General features: G+C 35.0%; 2 protein-coding genes across 3 annotated transcripts in view; one reads left to right on the top strand and one right to left on the bottom strand.

The window, feature by feature from the left end:
• Window positions 1–3,186: 3,186 nt before the first annotated feature.
• Window positions 3,187–24,258, bottom strand: part of LOC116170994 — a 30,744-nt gene continuing 9,672 nt past the window's right edge. The window contains exons 2-5 of the mRNA XM_031487606.1: window positions 3,979–4,062; window positions 3,784–3,931; window positions 3,598–3,737; window positions 3,187–3,542 (exon numbers count right to left, since the gene is read on the bottom strand). Coding sequence (XP_031343466.1) covers window positions 3,250–3,542; window positions 3,598–3,712 — 408 coding nt within the window. The 5' untranslated portion in view covers window positions 3,713–3,737; window positions 3,784–3,931; window positions 3,979–4,062 and the 3' untranslated portion in view covers window positions 3,187–3,249. The remainder of the gene's footprint in view (window positions 3,543–3,597; window positions 3,738–3,783; window positions 3,932–3,978; window positions 4,063–24,258) is intronic.
• The window catches only part of LOC116170992 (venom carboxylesterase-6-like), a 33,558-nt gene continuing 18,411 nt past the window's right edge, over window positions 9,112–24,258 (top strand). The window contains exon 1 of one of the 2 annotated variants that reach the window (XM_031487602.1): window positions 9,112–9,190. The gene's annotated coding sequence lies outside the window, so the exon portion shown is untranslated. Of the gene's footprint in view, window positions 9,191–22,060; window positions 22,209–24,258 lie in introns of those variants that run through there. The other variant, XM_031487601.1, reaches the window with a different exon arrangement.

Below are 24,258 nucleotides of genomic sequence, written 5' to 3'. Positions count from 1 at the left end.
TTTGTCGATCTAAGCATCGTAATTTTGCTCTATATTCTGTGGTTTTGTTCGCACGTGACGTCACGCTAGATGCGCAAGAGCATACCGTTGTAAGTGTATCGTGGTAATTTGTAAACATGTAATTTAAGATGTTTGTGTTAAATAATGTAATGTGATTGTATCTAAATATACTTGCAATTTAACAACTGTGTATTCTTTATCTATATTTGTGATTTAGATCGAATTGGGGAAATTACTTCATGGATTTAGAAGCTGGTCACCAGATGGCGCTACTCTGATTTTGATGCATAGTACACCCACCAGGGTCCGCCAAAATACCATACAAATTTGTAACATTGCTGTTTCTATTCTGAGAAGGCCGTATTCTGTGGTTTCAAGTTTCAACTTGCGTGAACGTCAAAGACGTGCCTAGGTACTAACGGTTTATAGGGATCTTACTCGTTTCATATATTGAAACCTTCCAGTTATTAATATAATAGCTAGGGTAAACGTCGAAGACGTATGTACCTACTTACGGTTTATATATAGGGATCCTATTTGTTTCATATAATGAAACCTTCCTGTTATTAATATAATAACTAGGGAGAAACGTCAAAGACGTACGGTTTATAGAAAACCACCATATGTTTGTAATTAATCTGAATGTTTGGCCAACTTCTTCCTAATAGCGTGAATTTCGACGGTTTCTTTATCGACGCAGAAAAAACCTGCTTCTCTTAAAAAAACCATAATAAACACTAAAACCGAAGGACGCAAGAAAAAACGAAGTGCAGCGCGTGACACACAAAAAAACAATGGCGTATTGCATTAGCGTAGATCATGTAGAGACCTGCCTTACCTACATTTTTTCTTTGTTTTTTAAATGTGTGGCGCGTAACTCACAGATGAGCTACTACATATTTATCACTCGGAAGAGAGCGGAATACAATTGGCTTCTGATTGAGTAACATGTAGAAGGAAATGATGTTTGACAGTGCATTTTTTGCAATGACCGAAATTACAATCATTCAACTGATTTAAACAATTACACATAAATTGGATCTGTTAACCAAATCAATTCTTTCAGAAACGGACAACTTTAAGTGCAAATTTTGTGGTTTGGAGCACTGCACGCTGAACATAAACGGTTTGAAGTATGAAATCTTTTTTGAGTATAGGAATTACATTTTTGAAAAACTGTTTGTGATTTGGACGATTGTGCCTTTACTGTTTGGGCTGAATTTGCCTCTGTATTCTTCTCTTCCATTTTCTTAAGCATTTTTGCCTTTTGTTTTAAAAATGAAAGTAAATTCTCTAAATTGGGTGAATCATTTAGAAATTCTTTAGATTCCCACTCTCTGATTGTCACTGGATCAAGTTTTGTAAATATTAAATATGTAATTAAAGTATCCCAAGATTCTGTCGGTTGTCCTAATGCTTTTAAAGACCTTAAGTGCATTCTTACATGGTCCACTAAATGGCTGAGATTTTTTGAAGATTCCTTTTTGATAGATTCAATATCAAATAAAGCTTTAGTATGTACATGTGACAATGCACTTTTTATCTGTAAATTGTTCACATAATAACTCCCACGCTATTGAGAAATTGTCATTTGTAACTTGAATATTGGCTATACTTTCAAAAGCTTCACCCTGTAAGGCTCTCTTCAAATAATGAAAACGTTGAACATTACTAATACGACTATTATTATTACTTAAGCTTTCAAATGAATCCCTAAATTGTAACCAGTCACTTGACTCACCTGAAAATGTTCTTGTCTCATTTTCTGCATAATTGCTGTGTAATAAACCTTGCGCACGTGATATTGTTGAATGACACTCGTTTTCAAATTGTTCACGGGCATTATATTCACTTTCCAAATCTTCATCCTTGATTAGACATTCAATTTCTAATTGTATAGCAAGAAATTCATCCAACTATTCCAACAAACTCTCATAAGATGAAATTCTGTTTTTAATTTCTCTCCCGTAAATCACGAGGTAAATCATAATGACTGAGAACTGTATTTGTCAATGTAAGTCGACAGCGACAACGGGTCAGCCGTTTATCCGGAAATGAGAATACAGACAGACAAACCGACAGACCGACAGATCGACAAACCGCGATGGTCATCATCGAGATTTTGTTTGGTTCAGAGGCCTGGTATTTTAAAACGTGTATTTCCGCCATACAAGTGGGGGGAGGGGGATCATTTTTTACCCCAATGCCTTACTAACGTGCGGGTGGTAAAAAGAATAAACCCAAATATTTGCACTTCGAAATGCATTGCCATTGGTGCAACCTCACAATAAATAACATTCACAATTTAAAGCTCTTAAAATCTTTTTAGAGTAATCTTCGGATCTACTAGAGTACCTATTTCATAGGATCTTCTTTCAAAACCTTTCAAACATAATCTTCACGTTAGGTACTTAGAGCATTGTTCAAACTTAGAGTTTTCTGTACCTAAATCTGAGGATCCTCCCAGAATTCTCTTAAAACCTCCTAAGAACACAAATCTGAAGAATAACACGCAAGACGCACTGCACTTGTGGATGATAATTGGGCATTTCTAGAACTCCGGATAGCTCAAGAGCAGTGCTTTCTCACCTAATGTGGTCCTTTTTCCACCTTTTGCGTTATTTGTATTTTTGTATGTATATTTTTTTTCCCTTTTCTGTTAGTTTGGTGGAAATAAACATTATTATTATTATTATTATTTCCAAAATGGCGATGTCTCAATTTTACATTGGTTAGTGCTCTTCTTTCAACCAATCACAGTTGTTTTCCAAAACCCATGCAATTAAAAAAAAACGTCAATGATGCAATTTCTACGTGTACTTGTGATATGGATGCAACGTAAGAAATGTAATACTAGACGAATCGAATCGAATGTAACCCGATACAAAAACTATAGTTCCTGGTGTGAACCAGTTCAATTAAAGAAAAACCTATTGAAAAAAACACGCAAAAATACTCCACATACGACAAGATACTGTGACAAGGGCCAAAGTACGCTAGTTTAAGAACGGACTTTATTAACTAAATTCCTCAATAAGTAATAATAAAAACTAATATGTGAAAAGGCGCATTGTTACCTTACCAAACATAATAAATAAGTTATCTGGTTACCCTCCAGCATATATTTCAAACCATCCACAGCTATGATACACGATCAAATAATAACTTAATGAATGTATGTTTAAAGTTTATTATAGAATATACATTATAGAAATATTAGAGATATAATTTATGACTATGCAACTGCAGTTAATCTATGAAAATGGAGTCATAGGGGAAAGCTGCAAGTATTCTTTCCATCGTGGTTCTATAAGCATGAGCGTAAATTTGCTCATAGCCTGTTTTCAGATCCCTTAAAGCGAGTTTCCAGTTGTAATTGAAAACGTTATCCTTGACACGGTCGTGTTTAGGATCCTTGGTCTTAAATTGATATGCTATCCTCGAAGAGGAGAGTTGAAGGTTCAAATCGACAAGTTTTATATACCTGTCATTTTTTCGCTTTTCAATTTCTCCGGTCATGTTGAAGTCGGCTTTGAACCCCTCTGGAAGACAATCATTTTGAATTGGTATCGTTGGCGAGTGGAAACCATAACTTACTATGCACATAGGTTACCTGTCCTTTACTGCTTACTTGGAAGAATGTAGCATTCTTAAATTCAAAATTAGCTACAAATATTACTTCTGGATTAGTTACTGATACATTAAAAGTCATAAGATTTCCACCGATAATATTATTTCTTTAAGAAGTTACTTCATCAGTAGGCTTATTAAACTTACACTTACCGTACACTCTCGACCTCATTGAAAGCATGATTGTACAACTTTAAATTTGTGTAAATTTGGTTATGACCGATATGCTTCGGTCCTAGATTTACAGACCATGATTTAATTTTTATTGGCTGTATGTCATTGACTTTAAGACTTGTCGGGTCTGCAATGTACAAATTTAAAACGACGGATCTCTCGAAGCTTGCTTACCAGTTTGAAGAACATTGAAGATAGTTTGCAATTGCCTCTTGAAACATCCACTGCTGGTTGGTGTACATCTTATTATGGAAGGTGCTGAAAGTTCAATAATAATATTGTGACCGACCAGTTACAAAATACAGTAAGTCACTTACGCAACTCCGGTTTTCCGTTGCAGTTAAAAAAGATAAACACAAAAACAAAAATGATATGTAAATACATGCTGAGCCTATAATAGTGGCGCTGGAAAAAATTGGGTATTTATAGGCACCTAGATAACAAAACAAATCTTATCTTTTCGTCGATGTTTTCCTTATTTTGGTCGGTTGACTTGATAACTCATGAAAACAATATGGCCGACCATAAGATAAGGATCTAAAAACCTTTTGTTTTCGTTCCAATAGTACCTGTGTTACCATAAAGGGTGCATCTTGACATGAGAATTTTGGGCCAAATCTACCAGTTCAGGTACATCGGCTTTGTTTTCTCGTCCAGCCGTTCCAGAACCTTTGGTAACACTAGAAAAGTACTTCTGAGACGTAACTCTTTGGTTCATTGGTATAATTTTGAAAGTTCGATTCATGAACGACTCTTGTTATTGCAGCGCAAGGTAAGTAAAAAGTTTACAATCTTATTTGCAATATCCCACTTCAGCAATACGCCCTGATAATATATTACTGATTACTGATTACAAAAAGATTATTACAACATATCGTGTAAGCGTGGGAAGTACTCTCTTATTTAAGTGAAAAATAAGCATCATATCACAAAGGCAAGATGGTAATTTTTTTTACAAGGTGTGATAACTAAAATTTGGATCCCGAAAATAGAAATTAAGCCAAGAGCAAGTCATCATCTCTATAGAGTCACCCTCGCACTACGAGCGAAGAGTTTCGCAGTATTTCTAAAGAAGAAAACAAGAAAGTTGAAAATTTCTACGATGGAATGTCAGTTGTTACCGTAATGCGGAACAATTAACAGTAAAGGTATTTATCAACAATGAAATACGTTGGCACCGTGTTACGCCAGTCGAGGAGGACCGTGAACACGGGAAGTAATGGACTAGAGCCAAACGACCAGTCTCAGCCGCTTGTAGAAGGGTAGTGGATGACTTGCCCAACTCCAGTGTCTTCCCGGCGTTTGGGTTTCCCTGCCCTGCCGATCGTTTGTGGTGGAAGTTTAACGGGTCGAATGTCGCAATCCCTGAATATAGCAGCTCCTCTGTCTTTAAATTTAGTCGCTGGATTGAGTGGGGTAACATCATAGATGATTCTATAGTCGGTCCGTGCAGAGTGCAGCGGAAGGGGGGCCGGTTTGAGTTCTTGAAAAGGCAGTCGGCATCTTCGCTCCACCGGGATGGGCTTCAGGAAGTTCTCGTCGGATGAAATGACGATCCCCATGGTCCGTACCCCGACGCAGCACTTTCCTAGGGGTACCCGAAGCCGATGTTGCTATAGTCCCTCCCTTGTTATGCGCAGGTTGCGGATGTGTTCCAATTATCGGAATAGATAACGATATTATCGTCTAGATAGACTAATGAGAATTTCCCTAGGAATCCCGTCAAGACCTGTGTCATTAATTTTTTCAACGTCTGGTCATTTTTTTAACCCGAATCACTGGTAGGAGGCGCCATCGAGAATTGAAAATGCTGCCAGCGATGTTGAATCTTCTTTCAAACGCACTGGTAAGCCGGATTTGAGATCGATCACCGAGAATACCTTTGCTGTCCTCATATCTCGGAGAGTTTCCTGGATATGTGGCAGGCTGGGGATCTCACAATCGACCAATGTCAGTCGCTTGTCGAAGAGTAGTGGATGACTTGCTTTACAAGCATTTGGCTCAAATTGTTAGACCGGAAAAGTGAATTAATGTCGTCAAGAATTAATAAATTTTTTAAAAAAACGTCTGTACTTTCTCCTGGAACGAATTGGTAATCAAACCCAATTCTAGGTATTGGGATAACGAATCCACACTCGTCTTTAAAAATCGGATCCAATTTCCAAGAAAATTAATGTTTGGGTCTATTTTCCTAGAAGGAAATTTAACAGGGGAATTATACCAAAGTGATAGATCACACAATGTGGGCATGCTACTATACTATACGAAGAAAAATTGCACTTTCAGCATGATACATTTTGCTATGTAAACAATGTCAATGTGGACGTTGATGTTTGGTCCAGGCGCCTGAATTAATGACTGGTCACTAATGTTCGTCAAATTTGTTCTCAAATTATTTAATTATTCTGGTGGGGTGTCCAAGTGGTTCGTTTTTCTTTTTAAAAAATTAATTCCTAGAATTGTTAAATGTAGGAAAATTCATCGTTTATTTTGCTTTATTAAATCATTTAAGTGGCAGTTCTGTTTTAATGATATGGGCATTTTAATTACTTTTGTTAAAAGAAAGAACAAGAAAGGGATGCGTGATTAACTGTTGTGTTGCTATGTGTCCGATAATTTAAAGAAGATTTTCGAGTTTTGCAAAGGAGGAGAGCGACTTTACATACTGAAGTTGGTGTTAGAAGAGGGTCTTTCGTCAATTTCGAGGCCGAGTTGCTGTACGTTTAAAAGAAACGTGTTGCGCGCTAAATTTTGTGGCACAGTTTGCCTTTCTCAGTCTACACAAAGTTTTTCTTCGTAATTCGGATAAGTTAGTTGTTGGTCAAGTAAAGTTTAGAACATTTTAATTAAGTAATCAGCCGAGTATGGAGTGAAAGTTTGAGAAGAAGTGAAATTTGGGTGAAGTTGTCTATTGTTCCGAAACAGCCATCATTTCATCGGCCGTGTTTTGTCCAGCCAGTCTAATTCAATACAAAGAGATTACGGTCTTTGTTGTCCCGAAGAGGAAATAAGTTAAAGAGAAAAAGTGTAGTGCGCCAAGATTGTGAGTGCATTTGTTCTCTGTTGCAGTTTGTGGTTTTTGCCGGATTTTTGGATTTTTAACAGTTTAAGATTTCATTAATTTGTTTAATTGTTATCGAAGGATTATGCGGGGTGTGTAAACGGACTTTGTTATAGTCCACTTTGATTGGTAGAATGTTGTAATTAATTTGATTTTAGTGTTTAGAATAAATTTTGTCTGTGTTCATTCATATCAATCGTGCGTTTATTGAACCATCTAATGATTCAGATAAATGTCTCATGCTTAATTATGATCAATTTGTCGATTCGTGCCCAAAGTTTGTTTAAGTAATTCCTTTGGAATTTAAGGAATTTGATCGTGGCCGTTATTTGCCATAAAATTTTGAATTTGAAGTCGGGATTGAAATTTTTTATTGTGCCGGGAGATATACCCTGAGAACATTTTAATAAGAGAGGTTTAAAGTGTGTAGGGCTCATTTTGCCCAGGCTTTCGCACAGAGCATGCGTGTTCCGTATCAGAAGGCATTATGGAATCGTTCCAAAATATATTTCTTTGTTGTGATCGGAAGAAAAGTCCAAATGCGTCCAATCCGGAGACTTAGGGGGTCAAATGTGTGGACTGTTTATGACAAACCACCTATCTTCAAACAAAATAAGTATTAAGGTTTCTTCCAACTACATACGTTGTAATTGTGGGCCAGAGCGCCATCTTGCTGGTAGCATACTTTCATCTGCTGTTGAATAAGCAAATTTTCAACCTCATCGTCCACAGCTGTATTCAACATTTCGACATTGAAGTATTCTTCATAAATGACTTGGTCGTCTTTCAAAGCACTGAAGCGTGAAGACAATGAAGTTCCACACATTATTATGCCTCCCATGTAATATTGGCCCATCGCTCCATACAATATTTTTAGTTTGCATTTTCTTGACCTTTGATCAACATTAACTCACAGAAAACCATCCGGTTTGGGGGATCTTGGGGCTTTAAATGGTCTATAAGTTAAATACAAAAAGCTTTGTATTTATGTTTCTTTAAAATCCCGTAACGATAGATCGGAATGAATTCCACAGTATCATTAATGGACGCAGTTGGATTGGAGTGAGCTTAAAAAAATGCCAACGGATTGATTACTATATCTGAGTATATCTTCTGTTACGGTATTCTGCCTGACCTTTTTGGCAGTAAAACTTCCCGAACTTCGGCAATTTTTCAACTCGGCTAAATTCTTCCAAAACAGTCAGAGGAGGCCATAGACAATGCATACTAAATTGACCTCAATTTAAAAAAAATGGCATAAAAAATGGGGGTTTGCCATTTAAAATAAGGAAATTGGTGGCTATTTCCGGTATAACCGGAAGTGCTAAAAAACTATTTTAAAAAAATAGGCCAACCTTTGTGTGTAAATTTGTATAAGCGGATTATTTCCACTTTCCCATATAAGGCTAATTGTCCCTTTAAAAGAACAAACGCGATACAACCCTTTGGGTAGGTATATAGCACTATAGTTGCAACAACTGACTAAATGCGGTTTGCGTTAATTGCGCGATAAAATAGCACAATTCCTTATTGAAATACGAAACGTTTGTGTAATTATTTACAGCTCTCCATTCACAATTGACAACGACCTACCGAGCGTATAATGCATTACTGCGATTATAAAATCCTACTTTATTGTTTTCGATATAGTTATCTAGTATAACCGTAATACTCAATATTTATAACAATGGACTAGAAATCTGCTTTAATGTCCAATTACTCCAATTCGATAAAACCTTGCAAAATACAGCCAAGAAGTATATAAAGAAGTTGCAATGGCTATTAGCCTCATTTGCGTTTGTTCTTTTCCACATTAACCAAGGTAAGAACTTTTTACTGTAGTTTTTCTTACGTACAGTCAAAATAGCCTTTCTTTCGTCCTCGTCCCTAAAACTGACATTAATGGTTCATCGATATATATTGAAAGTCACGGCTTATGGGACAGCAAATCAATTTAAATCGGTTGCTTTCGCTACTTACATAAGTGGATTGTTGAAAATTAATGATCAACTTCAAATTTAAGACTTGGAATAAAACATCCCTATATTATTCATTCATTGTGTTCGAAGAGGTATAAGATAAGACCCGGGAAGAAAAAAACAAAATATTTAAATAACTTTGAAATAATTAATTGCCTGAGGAGAGGAGCGACAATTTACATTAAATGCGTGGGTGACACGGTAACGAATTTTACAGTGGGGTTTCCTCCTAATCTATAAATACGATCACCGCAAAATTTGCTACCATTTTTATTGCAAAATTTGATTGAGTAATGAACTGTTTTTAAGTGCATTCCAAGTTCAATTTTGATTAACACCTACAAAGGTAAGTCCGATCTTTACATAATAGTACAAGTGCATGACTACTTGAAAAGAACGTAACTTCACCGATATGCACTATAATTTTGATACTTGCACTCGGTTCCGTTTCGAAGTTGCCCATTATGTGTATAATAACTTGAGGTTCGCGATAGATAAGATAAAAAGGCATTGCTTTCTTGAATCTTTTGCAGACGTAAAACAATAGAAATGGCTTCATTTTACGATGGAAAAAGAAAAATACAATGTGAACCGATTAATGAAATTTCAGTGTGTAAATAGTTATTTGTACAACTAGAGAAGAAAGTGGAGTTTTTAAACTCATTCACACATAATAATTTTTTCTGAAACTAGACTTAAAATTGAAAAATTATCGTATGCAATAATGAAGTTTTGACACATAGCAATCTAGATACGGATATTATATGTTTCAGTGTCATTATTAAGATTAATGCGGCAAGTGTTTTATACTTTCCTCACTAGAGAGGAAAATCACATTTTCCTCGCCCTTTTTAGAGACAAAAGTAGTTCTTTCTAAAGTAGTTTCAGAAAAAGTTTTTTTCAATGTTCGAGAAATATAAATTTGGCACTGGTTCAGTGTTAATTCTTTAAAGTCTAAAGTTATTTTTTTCAATTTACAACATTGTTATTTTATTGTTAAAAACAAATCTTATTTGGAACCAAAAGTCTGAAATGTTTCGTTTCGAAGCAACCCTTACAAAAATCCCCAACAATGCATTTATTTTTTTCTCAAGAATCGTAAGAGCAATGTTCTGTGGCGCATAACCTTCGTTGCAAAGGTCGTATTGAAAAGTGTTTAGTTTCTTCAATACCTAAAAAGTATATACAGAAAATTGATATTCAGATCACTTTATCCAGTCAACAGTTGCAGTCGGAATTCTTTTGTTGAGTTTTCAAAAAGAAATTGCAGATTGCGAATATCAAATTTGGTCGAAATCAAAATTTTTCTTCGATCTTCGGACTGCTTATTTCCGGCAGCATGATTTTTCTTCTTTCAATGGAGGCTTTCTTTTCCCGTTATGATGCAATAGTGTAAGCAAAGCAGCACTCTTACTACACTTATTTCTTTTAGTACAGCTTAAATGTATATCCCTTTGTAGATAGTATTGCCAAATAACTAAAACACTGTAGGGTGTTGGAATTTATGGGGCGTTTTACTTAAATTGAGGATGTAGCTATCTTGAAATCGTCTTCAAAGTATCATGATTTCCTTGGATTTTTATAAAGACTAATTTGCCAAAGTGTACCTATGTAGATGCCCGTCAAATAAATAAAACAATAATAATGAGAATGACAGAAGAAAGTAAATGAAATTCGTCCTTTAAGTGGTTTACTGTCAAATTATTTTATCTTTCATATTTAAAATGGCCGGTACGATAGAATTATAGGTCTATACTTTCTAATGAACCATTAAATGAACGTTCGTATTTATTTTTTGTAACATCAGTTATAGTCCAGTATATACGGAGCAGTCAGAGGGGCCGATTCCTGCAAAAAGTGGTGTAAACGATTTTATCGTTTTAAATTATCCATTTTGGGTCCAAATAACATGTATTTGAAGAGTGCACACAAATTTTTTCCCGGCACAACTTTTGGCAGCCCAAAAACCTCAAAATGTTGTAAATTAAAGAAAACAAAATTCTGCATCGATAAAAAAAACAAACAAAATCGGTCCAATACAGTCCAATAGAAAATTTTTTACAAGCGATCAAAAAACCCCCATTTTTTCCAACTTTTCCAAAATACTGAGTTAACCTTTTTTTAATGCGTTACGGCTCCTAAAGGAACCATAAAATCCACTACCCCTCCTCCCTAAAGATTGTAGAACATCAATCAGAGAGTTCAAAAAGTACCAACAATTGAAAAATGGACCAATTTTTGAAATTCGTTGGAGAAAATTGGCGTTTTTTGATCGCTTGTAAAAATGTTTCTATTGGACCGATTTTGTTTATTTTTTTTATCGACGTAGAATTTTGTTTAATTTACTAAAGAAGTGTTATTCACAAAATATGGACAGTTTTCGAGTGTGTGACTGAAAAAATGCCAAACATTTTTTTTAGGTTTTTTGGCTGCCAAAAGTTGTGCCGCGAAAAAATTTGTGTGCACTCTTCAAATACATGTTATTTGGACCCAAATGGACCATTTAACTATGTTGTTATCTAACAGTGTTGTTAAGGCATGTGTCAATTTGTATTGGTATCTTGCAAAGGGTTGAAAATTCTCTCAGGATCGTGGTGTGAATTCTTCTTGTAATATTTTCGTCTAGTTATGTTGCAGTACTGTTGGAACTTACCTTTTTGTACCTTTATTTCTAGATCCGGTATAAAAAAGGAAAGAATTTATCTTATTTCTATTTCATGGATATTTCGTTAATTGTCAATAATGTGTAATGAACATTTTGAAATACAATGATTTACTGCACCTCTCTTACCTCTTCTGGTACATTTCATGAAGTAGCTTTGGCAACTAGGCTTTCTATTCTACTTTCTCTAATTTTGTTTAATATCTTTTCAGTCCAAATTTCTCCTAAAAGACAAATTAAAGCTGTCCAGTGAAAACAACACAAGCTAGAAGATCGTTCGTCGCCGGCGTATGCAAAACAAAACAAAACTCAGGATTCTTCAATCGTCTATTTATCAATGGGAGTTTTTACGATGTCGACAATGAAGCGTTTTATAATTCACTTAGCCCTTAACTATCGGACCAACTCGCTTATAAAGTAACAAATTCTAGAGCTAATTGTTTCACATAAATCTCAATAATTGTACGCTATTAACTAAGGTGGCCGCTTTCAGAGAGCGAATCTGCCAATTCTTATTCTCCGCGCATTACATACTTATTAAAATGCAGACTTAATCTCATATCGCCTACTAAACACGGCATACTTACTCTGATACAAAACACTATTAACTAAATTTAACCTTTAAGTTACACTGTCAAGTTCAAATTTTCATGTTACTAAGGGTCCCTGGTTCGAATCCGGGTTCGGGCATGGCTATTTGTAAATGTGGGGTAGTAGAACAGCCTTGGCTGAAACGCCGCCCACTTAAAAATAAACAAAAATTAAGACAAAATAAAAAGTAGTCCGAATGTGAATTATTCTAACGCAAATTGTTTGCACAAAAATTTGAGAAATTTATAACACCAAAGCAGATGGTGTTTTCGCAAATAAATCTGCCTGTATGAATATGTTTTTTTTAAGTTGTAAACTCAAAATTTTGCGCATTAAAAAAATGAAACAATTTTCCTAAAAATCCACAAAAGACCAAAACAGAAATAGTAATTATGGTAACTAATAATGTCAAAAGTTTGCCGAATGCATTGTGTGTTGCCTATCTTGTGTCTCGTTGATAAACCCAGGCTTAGCTTAGATGATGCCCTTATCTGGCATCGTTTATTGCCGCTCGCTATTTGGTGCTATCCGCACGTGTAAGCGAATACGCATGTTTAGGTATTTTCCTTCTCATCAATGTCGAAGTCATTGTCCTAATCTTGCAAAACAGTACTGCATCATATCTATTAAAAAATTGGCTGCAGTGATACTCTTGGCACGCGCTTGCAATTGATAACGATTCTTATAACATAACAATAAACAATAAAACAAGAGACAGATAAGGAGATCCTTAAATAGCATTGCATAAAAGCCCTAAATTCTAAATCTCCACGCACAAACATGATTTCAAGTACTAGAGTAATCAGGTAGAAAAGTATCGCCCATTGTAATCATGATGGTTATTAGCTTTCTCATTCCAAAATTAGGCTTGGTATTTTGGTATCTACCTAATTTCATTCTGCCCTCTTGGTGATTGATTACTGATTTGATCGATTCTGCTAAGATTCTTCCGTGTCTCTTTCGATCATTTATAGAGGAAGATGGGTTAAAATGATTAAGTAGTAATAGTTAGAAAACGACACAATTTGGCATGATTGGCATATCGTCATCCAAATGCAGTTTTGGTGCACATGCCGAGATAGGTATAGTGTAGATAATAATTAACAAAGGTCGCAGATCCAAGACACAAACTTTTGAAAGTGATCACGTGTCTCGCAGTGTACAAATCTAAAATGCAACCGTTATCTGCATTAAGTCCTTATCGCTAAAAGAAATGGATAAGCAATAAACCCTACTTTGAAAATATCGCTAACTTTCTCTACTATAAGCACTATTATACAATGTCTGGGATGGAAGTCGTTTTTCGGAAACTATCAACTACCTAAAGTATTTTCCAGGAAAGTGCTCCATGAATTAATTAATATTGTTGGAATTTGTTCAGTGCCACTCTTTTAAATTTAAATTCAAATTTGTAACGGGCAATTTCAAAGTTTGCACTGATTGCTTTAGAATTTATCAAAATATGGGTTGCACTGACTAGCTCAATCCGACAAAAATTATTTGAAACTTACCGTATGATCCTCGCGAGGGTAACATTGAATTTTTTGAATGCTCTTTGATCCAGGAAATCTGATTCCAACCAATCTCTCTTATCACAAGTAGTCATTACTCATCAGTCTGGTCGATAATAAAACTCAAGATTATAGTAAATAACTGAATATATTGAATAAAAGAATAATTGAAAATACCTTCCCTTCTTCTTCTACATAATACCCCTCTTGTTTTGATTTTGGGGGCAGAGAGCCCTACGCTAAAGCCCCACTATTGGGTGACATTTTGCAGCGGAGGTTTGAAAAGACTACTCATATGCCGTAGGCTAATTTTTATGATTCTTTACTAAACTTTACCTCTTTTAACTCCCCTTGCTTGCGTGAAAGATCTCCTTTTCTTCAATCTGCTCTGCTATAGATTTTCTTTTTCACTGTCCAGCAAAAATAATAATACCAAAAGGCCATATGAATATATATTGAGGAAAATTAGAAAATGTATACCTACCTCTCCTTTTTTACATTAAATTTTGTATTTAATCCCTGTCATAATAGGGTACTCAAATTTACTTTAAAATAGCCACCTAATTTCTTATCGCTAGATAACTTAATTGTTTGAAATTGGATTGCGGCTAATTTAAATAAGTCCATTTACACCTTAACCACACTTTACCGAAATTATGTAATAAATAAACCCTTTGAACTTGGTTTCATTTAATAGAAATTTGGTGGAACCCTTTCTTGACTCCGAGAAAAATATGAACTGGACCCGACACCAAATTGAGTGTCTTCTTTCGATAGTAAAATACATTTAAAATACAGAATTCTGATTTGAATCCTTTAAGATCCCTCGTTTAAAATTTTTGCTACTAAATATGGAACAGATAATATTTATCTCTGGCAATGGATCTCAAAGTTATCCAAATAATCTTACGAAATATATACCATACGACTAACCTCTGGAATTCTTACTGCTAACCTTTTTCATCGTAAATTTGGGGTTGTTTTCAAAAGAACTGCATACTGCCGGTATGGTACAATCTTTCGTTGGCTATTCTTTGAGTTGGACTTTGAAGATTGTTTGGACAATACAGATCTGCTTCCACAGTTGGAATACACAAATATCCCTTGGCGTAATTTTTTATAACAAACTTTCATTTTTTGTGAGCTAACTGGCGATTACAACTCATACGCTCGATTTACGCAAAGTCCTGGACAGAACGACCATTCGCTTTTTAAGCTACTCCGATGGTGGAATAGTAATGGCGGCGGTATTTTATTAATTTTCATTGGTTCAACCAGCTTTCAGTGCTGTATATTGACTTTCGGATTCTGTGATGTCAGCTTATTCTTAGCAAACTGTGCGTACTTTATAGAGTTGCAGAAGTAACTTAACACGACCTATTTCCAGCGTGCAATTTAAAACCAAGGTCAGGCAACCAGGCGACAAACACAATTTAGAATTCATTGACAAACGTGGGGGAAGATTTCGGAAGCTCGCTGCTATTTCAATCAACAAAATAAAATCTTGAACTGAACATGGGTAATATTTGTTTGGTGGACTGTTCTTGAAACTTTGCCTCCTTCACTTTACTTCATCCGCATAATTCAAAGGGAAAATTCGCAAAAAATTTACAGTGGTGACAAATAATTCTAAGGATTCGGTAGCGTATTAAATAGAGACGGTAATATGTGCCTAAATGCTTTAATTTTATTGAAATCCTTTACACATCACCGTAATAATTTACGGTTTTTTGCGTAATAATAAAATACAAAAATACATACAATACTTTTTTAGTCAGTACGGAAAATTCCTCGTATGTCGAGTCCTATAGAATGCGGTGAAAGCGAGATCTGGGTTTAGAGGGCAAAGTGTGATCCCGTGCCAAAAGTGCGAGGGATCATACAAAAAAATAGCGACCCAAGGTTATGGAATTATTATTAAAAATTACCATCAAGTGGCGTAAACAAATATATGGAAAAATGATTATAAAAAGTACCACAAAGTGGCATTTTTACCACAACTGCCATAGAGAAAAACAAGAATTAAACTACGGAGGGAACTGTTAAGGGAGAAACTGTTGTGGCAGAGTGGGCCTTTGGTAGTCACCTCTACAGTGAGTCTATATAGAGACAGTGTGGTCATACGGCCATGTTTTGTCCAAATGCACCGGATTGGTGGAAATTAACCTGGAAACCAAGGTGATGAATTTATCTTGCTTGGCCCAATTGTGGCAACATTCCTGTAACCATAGCAAAATCTACCAATTTGATTAAACCAATCACACCAATGATAAAATGGAAAAAACCTGGCCGACATAGAGTATTATGATCGTACACCGTTTATACAGACACTGTAGTGACCTCGACATGCAGTGCCCTTAGTGGTAGGGTGTTTCTAATGTCCGCTGCATGGAGAGATCTACTCTATACCAGGGGATATTTTTATACAGAAGATTGTACTAGCAAAGTAGCCATAAAAATCTAACGAAATTTAAAAAAAAAGATTGAAAAAATTTTTATGCGCTAGCGAGCTCCCGTTACAATTGTGTTGAGTTTAAATCAATTCTCGCATCCCTTATTAATATGACCTAGTCTGCTTGAATCTCCCTTACAAGCTTTTCAAACAATTAGTCTACTTAAAATTAACCTTTTTGACCTAATCGCATATATCCTATTTCATAGTGCGTTTTCTATTTATCTACACGTCCATTTGAGTAGGAACAAACTGGAATTCCCGTCACGTACGCTTATACATTCGATACGTTCAAACAAATTACACTGTTTTTAATTATTGCTTCTTTCCCCGACATCGGAAAAATATGGGACCGATGTCAAACTTCAAATTTTTTAGAGCGTACCTAACGGATGTAATCTCGACTTAATCGATGGTTGTTATCTGTAACCCATTAACCTAATTACGATTAATTATGCTTATCCAGATAGCCGGAATGAAATCTCCAAATTCGGCAGTCAAGAAATGCCCTTTTGTTCTTTAAAATGTCAGGTCAAGCGGCACAATCGGTTATCACGTTTATATGTTCCTTAAACTGCACGACCTTGCCGGTTTAAATCCTAGATTTTTGTATACCATTAGAAAACCAAAATCGTTTAATCGGTAATTAACGGACCTAAAACTAAACAAAGATTGATTCCCTCTCTTCTTCCCTGGCAAGAGAGCTTTCGGCTACTGTAAAAACAATTTACGAAACTTACTTGCGTTGTCGACGATAAGACACACAAAGCTCACTCCTCGTCTCCTAGAGCAAACAAGTAACTTCAGAAACTACTTAGTAACGAACCGCCCAACTTAAAACGCTTCTAGATACCGGGTGTTCAGCAAAACTGGTCGACTTCAAACATATACGGTGTGGTCATATTTTCGGGTGTGCACTCCGAGGTGGAAAATGGGTGCTTTATTTACAATAGTACTGTTCAATGCATGAAAAATGCGCGAAAGTTACTCGCCTTAGGGCGAAAACCATTTTTTTGTTAGTTATTAGAAAAAAAGCGTTCGTCATCTTACCTCCCGTTCCCCTATGGAAGATCTGAAAAAAATCAAATTGTTAAGATCTTCTAGCTAGCTCCAGTTGACTTGTCTTTTAATTTCTCCTTCATCTCGAATGCTTCGTGATTCACATAAATAAGAGAACTATTTAAAAAAAAGATACACCGTTCTCAGGAAATGATGCACTTTGTGTACACTACCGAAGGCAAAAAAAGTCTTGCATTACGGAAAGCGTATCAAGAATTCACTGACTCAAGAATGAGCAGAAGTTGTTGTAGAAGCTTGAACATTTTTTGGTAGTGTCAAAAATAAGAAGTGAAATATCGTGTGATCACTGATCAGATTATTCATTGTTTAAAACGACCATAGAGAAACATCAGAAGTTAGATCAAAAGAGAGGTAGATTGTTAACTGATTATTTATAATTGAATTTTGAACCATTGGGCTTTCAAAAATGCATTGGAAATTTGGAACCATGGCGATGCATTATAGTTAAAGATATTGGCCAAAAGGAATCGATTTATTTATCAATGGAATAAACAACTTTATGAAGAATTCGAAAAATTGGTTAATGATACTAAAGTACGAAGAAGAGGATAGAGTATCTCAATTAAAAATTGTGTTAAATTATCAAATTTTTAATAGAAATTAATGGCGATTAATCAGCGATGTTTGCGCTTACTCGCATGGGTTATCTCTGTGATCTCTTGCCAAGAAAATCATATTTTATCAGATCAAAATTTAAAGTGCTACTACAATCGAGTTTCTGTTTGAAGATGCAACCTAGCTCGACAATGATTGACCTGAGTAGTTTCAATGAGTCGACTCTTATTCACGTTGTAATTGGGATACGAAAACACAGTTTACACATACTATTAAATTACATAAGCGATAAGAAGAATAAAAATTACCTATCACATGCGGACTTACTGTTGATCTATGTTCTGCATAGTTGATTGACAGTGGTGACGCGCGCCATCCACAACATCTGCGCTATCATGCAGCACAAGCTACGATTAACATCATGTAAACATTCGGGTCATTGCTCATTGGTTAAAGATTGTTGAGATATTGGCTAATCGGTTCCATGGGGTTAGAAATTGTAAACAAGAAAGCGATTATAAAAGTGCACATCCAAAATACCAACATTTTTACAATTATATTCAATACAAGACCTATCATTTTTTGTTTGAAATGGTGTTATTGACCTGCTATGCTTTTCTTTTTCTTTTAGTTCAAAATTACCTTAGTGATTGCGGTCAACGGTGTTGCTTAGGGGCCAATTCTTGGACATGGCCTCTCAATTTGAAATTAGAATATTGAGTTACAAATAAACCCTTTTTTATTGGATAAAGAGTCAACAATGTGATAATTCCAAGAAATTATTTCAAACAGAATACATTTATTAGGATTAGTCTGTTAAATCAAGCAAACTCTTACAGTAACTCAAAAAAAAGAAAAGCCTAAACTCAAAAAGATAGCCCAACTGGCCAGGTAATTAATTAATTTTAGTACACAAACTAATGCTAAACAAGTAAAATCATCAAATAAACGTTCATTAAGACGGGCCAAAGTAGACGCAATTCAGTTTCTCTTACTGATAATTCGCATAAAACGGAAATAATGAAGATATAATTTTGTACCTTATCGACCTGAAATGTGACTGTCGATCCGGGTTTCAGCTGTGCAGAAATTAACGACGCCTGCTGATTTGGTTCGATGTCCTGCGCTGCTCACTTTGGCGCAAGGACACCTTGGCGCCGGGACGCTTTCTCAGCGGGACATTTTGGCCGCGGGACTGATTAGCACTCGTTATTGCACAGTGTTCACAGTAAAGTGGATGTGAAGGTTATTTCTACGTTCCTGGATTCTAAGTTTCTAAGTCATGTACAAAATAATCCGACTATGTAGTTCAGTGGTAGCGCTGGGCGGTCGGGTGTTCGAACCTGGGCTGAGGTAAGAATTGTTCATCTGTGACAGAGATGGGAATTTCCTTAGATCAGTTTCGAGCATTCTGCCGGCTACCTCGAAATAGGTTTTCCTGCAGTTTTCCTAATTTGTAAGGTAAATACCGGAGTAGTTTAGAACATAATAAACACTTTCATAATAATCGACCCAACAACCTTTGAAGAAAAAAATGCTTTTCAGTTGTTTGTTGATGTGTAGTAGGTATGGGCTGTCCAAACAAAAGAATAGCATAATTCAAATCTGCAGACGAACAGAGTAGGATTAAGAATAATTCATTAATACACGTTTTCTCACAACAGCTCCTAATAGTTTATTTTATAGCAGATGTTAAATTAACATTTTAATAGGTTTGAATGGGTAGGCTAAGTCGCTCTTTGACCGTGAGGGTAGATTAACTGATCACTTTAACCGTCAGTGTAGATAAAGTGAAACAGATGATTGCGCATTCTAATGAAATCTGTCATACTTATTTACAATGGGACGCTAAGCACGAAATAAAAGGACGTTAAGAGAAAATAATACAATGCTGTTTCTATGGAAACGACTGCGACTGCAGAACCTAAGCTTGCTATTTTTCTAATTCGTCTAAATATTCCATCTAAATAGTATTGTAAGGTGCAAATATTTCCAAGCGAATTATGTATCTCAAGAAATGTTCGGGTATATTCGCACAATATACACTTGTTAAAGTTCGCGAAATCGGAGGTTGGCCGATTAAAAACTAGTATAAACTGGAAAGTCCAGTGTTGAATATACCCGATCTCGGGAAAGATAAAAAATTTTAAGATCCCCACCGTGAAATTTTCTGCATTTTCGTGAATGTTTTAGATTTTTATGAAGATTTTGATGCTTCATTCTGATTTTCGAATTTTTGAGTGAGTTTTCTGTAATTAATAAACAATTTAAAACTGCATTTTATTGTTTTCAAAGACATAACCTTGTTAAAAGATTTATTCGGTCTTTAATGTATGGTAATTAAAATAGAATAGCTTCAATAGTACAGTATATTTTGTAGAAGATATTCTCGAAAGTTGTCGAAAATTCGGAACGATAAATAAATTATATTTATAAACTATTATAAATTATATTATATAAATTATAATTTAAATTTTACAACACTGCTTCTCAATAGATTTCACGTAACGTTGTGGCGGAATATGATTCTGAAGAACTTATCAAACATTTCTATTTTCATCCAAACAATTCAATACTTATTCATAAACGATTGTGAGCATTTGAAACAAACCGCAAGCAAAAGAAAATCAACACGCTCCAATTTTTAAAACAATACGCTGCTTCGGGTATCCATTATGGATCCATGGATAGTTTGCAATTTCAGTGTAGCATTCCGGTTAAGTTCATTATCTACGATACGCAATCTTGTTCGTTGCACTCCTTTATCATTTCACCATTGATAATTTTAGAACCTTCCTATTATAACTTCAATTGTTAGTTTGCAGCCACGTTTAAATTATTACTGTATTAGTGGTAGTCACCTTCACGTTATTCAGTTATTTCGACTTCACATTTCACAATCTGGCCCTCAACATAAAGAAACCCCTTGGTACGAGGGAATGTGGATAACGTTCACGCCGTACCTTATATCTGCAATGCTTTGATCTAATATAATCTCATGATAAAAATAGAGCGGATATAATGTGGTCTTTTATGTATACAAATTTACAATGTGAGTAAAAAGTAATCAACTTTTAATTGAAAGTAATTAATACCTATTACACTAATAATCAATCTTTGCTAATTCGTTCTCTGTTATTGGACGATGACGATGACAGCTTTATTGTCAAAATAGTTTAGGAGATTTATCATTTTATCCATGTTGCATGAAGGGTTGTGTAAAAAAATTCATTGAATAAAAAAAAATCTGCTTAGTTTTAATATTTTCATGTTCAATGGATCCCCAGATGCAAAATTCAACATCAATTTATTTTCCTCAGGCCCGTTTAGAGGTGTGCTACATTTGTGGTAGGAATTTTATGAAAATGTTTACAAAATCATAGGCGTACTGAAAAACCTAGGAAAAATCGTTAATTACATTTACCGATATGTTACGTAAGGAGATTCGCACACCTCAACATTAGGAAAGGTATTTATTGACTTTTCGAGGTTGAGGTTTGTTTACTAAAATCACAGTCATTAGAAATTAAATGAATTTGATTGAAAAATATAATAGATCGTCCAATGGTTAGTGGTTTGTTGCCGAAGCAGAAGAAAAGTTGCTATCTACAAAACCCAGTAAAGCCTATCGCAAACAATATGAAAAGTTGTTGGCAATGGATGCATAAGAATCATCTCAAACGAAGTCTATCAATAATCCTGGAATATACGAAGGAAATGTCAAGGGTACTTAGATCTTGTATCCGTTTGTTCATTCATTCAAAACGTTATTTTTCTGCAAATTTGCGATTTAGTTAACAAGAAATCTATTTAGATAACCTCACTATTTTAACATTAGAGGTCTAAGCTTTAGTGTCACCAACGTAAGCCTCTACTGGATCACACCAGTATATTAAATGTGCATAATAATCGCTTCATAAGCTGATTAGAAAGTTAAGCATAACAATGGTGATTTTTTTATTATCTTTGAGATCCCACATCTTCCATCGAACTAGGTGGATGCTAATTTTAAGTTTTTGGAATGTTTACGAAGTCATCATCCGGAGGTTATTTTCGCGTATGTTTAGAACTATTAAATAATAACAACGTAACGTAATCCTTTTATTTATAACAGGGAGATAAGTTCATTAAGAGACGTAGTTTTTGTTGTTATTGTTATTGAACTGGCATTTCTTGTTAATAAGCAAATAATATAGGAGATTTAAATACAAATGCCAATTTATGCATCGCATGCATTATTCTTAATTTCGTGACCCTTGGTTATCCATAACTCATTATGATTCGTTTATGCAAATGAAACTATTGGCTTCTCCGTATCAAAAGATTGTAAATTAATCGTATTGGGTTTAATCTGGACACTCTAGTAACTTGATATAAGTTCAATTCAGCGTTGCATTTGACACAAGCAGTGTGAATTTTATTACATAATTTTAATAGACTTGTTCAATATTTATTTAATTCAGTGTTTAGCAGTATTACCGTTTGTATGATTAACTGGATTTATTTTTACTATGTGAGTACACTATCGGCTTTACTTCAGCACACATAACATTACGTCATTTCTACATTAACTTTGGATTTTGCATCAAAAATCGGTCAAACGTGGCCGCATGGTCACGACAGGTATGTGTAGGTGAGAACTTTGATATATAAAATCTTATCTCCTCAAGGTTTTTTCACGATTATCGTAATGAAAAATGACTCATTAATAGAGTACCACAACTGAGTAGTAACCCCACTTCCTCTCGGGTCACAACCCGTCCCCACAAAATCGAAATATCTACTACTGAAATGTTGACTAATCTTATTGCACGATTTAAACTGCATTCCCTTGATTTGCATGCGTTCATTTTTTTAGAAATTGACCGGCTTCAGCGGAATTTGTTTAATTATTTATAGGTGAATGCAACCGTTGGACGATTAAAAGAAAATGTACTCGTACTTGACTTAATTTCGAAGTTTTTGAAAAATAATTCTCAGTAAATTGGTACTTAATGGATGAGATGAAAACTTAGGAAAAGGCCGAATTAGATTCAACCCTTTTTAGGGAACTTATACATTCATTTGGAATGTTGATAGTGAAATTTTTTGATTATTGAAATAAATCGGAGAGCCTCGATCAACGTCCGAGATATCCAAAGAATTTATTACACAACTTTTGATGGCACCTGAAATAAATTTTGAGCACGAAAAGATAAATCTGACATGAAGACTCTATCTGAGTTGCACAAAATATTCGAATAAACACGATGAATTGATTGACAATGACTTAAATTTATTCCGACACACATGAAACAAATAAATCCAAAGAAAGGCTTACAAAGCTTGATTGGGCATAATACTCCGCACGCAAGCGGTAAATAATTAAAAATCTCAAATTGCTTACAGTTTGTCGTTTCTCTAATTAACTAAGATGATTAAATTTTCGATGACTCGTCGGGCGGAAGAAACTTAAAACTAGAAGACTATCCTTAAAAACACACATTTTATTTGACCTGATCTGTCCAAGTTATAGCATCTTATCTAAATTTAATCAATTACAAATTTAAACAAGAAAATGTTACGCAATTACAAACAATTCTAAAAGGAAAAATAGACACGGAAATAACAAATTCAAATACAATAAACCAACAATGTGACTATTCTTAGACGAGATGCCAAATTTCACAACATTCTCAAATTGTCCATTTAATCCGTCCACGTTAAAAATTTCAAATGGTGGTGAGCGGTGTTATGCATTGAATTTCAAACTACTAATTTGAAATCTAACCAAATAAAGGAAATCATAAATCAAATGTAATTGTGGTTACAGGCTTAAATAAACCTTCAAAGGTCGTAACATGCGAACCCGTGTGCCATTGAAATTATAAAATATGCGTGGACTGAATATGAAGTCATGAGAAATGATTCAATGCAAATTTGAACTGTTCGGGCAATTTTTTTGTTGATGGGAATAATCACTGAATTTGAAAGCCTAAAATAACCTTGAGTAGATTAAGAACTTAGGACGTTCCTACTTGAGAAGAACTTGGAGAGGAACTGGAAGGGAACATAAGAAGAACTCGATTGAAAAGAATTTCATAGAAACTTGAGAGGAAATTGACAGGTGCTTAAGGAGCTCGGGGTGATCGTGAGAAAAACTTGAGCTTATGTGTCCACATTTACCCTTAGTTAAACTTCGTTCTTGTTTTCCCATTATGATTTATAAAAGGGTCTCTCTAGTTGACTATGACTTCACAATAAGTTTTTATTGTGATTGTGCTATCGCTGTGGAGGCGACATCAACATGAAAGCTCATTTATACAATCATTGAAGAACCGATCGCCTGTTCTTTAAAATTAACCAAAACTGGAGGACGCCTAGTTTCCCGTGGTAAAAAATCTTCCCCTAGATATAACCGTAAATATTTCAAAATGGGCTCAGGAAACGGAGTCTAAAATAGAACTTAACGTGCAGGTTATCTGCCAAAAAACGTTATTTTGCGTTATTTAGTATGGCCAAAATAACGTTTTCAACAGATAACCTGCACGTTAAGTTTAACGTTAGTGATACATTGCAAATGC

The sequence above is a fragment of the Photinus pyralis genome, unplaced genomic scaffold (genome assembly GCF_008802855.1).
Source record: "Photinus pyralis isolate 1611_PpyrPB1 unplaced genomic scaffold, Ppyr1.3 Ppyr1.4_LG5, whole genome shotgun sequence".
In the NCBI taxonomy this organism is placed as follows: domain Eukaryota; kingdom Metazoa; phylum Arthropoda; class Insecta; order Coleoptera; family Lampyridae; genus Photinus; species Photinus pyralis.
Note: the sequence above shows the minus strand (reverse complement) of the source record. Positions and strands in the feature narration are given on the sequence as shown.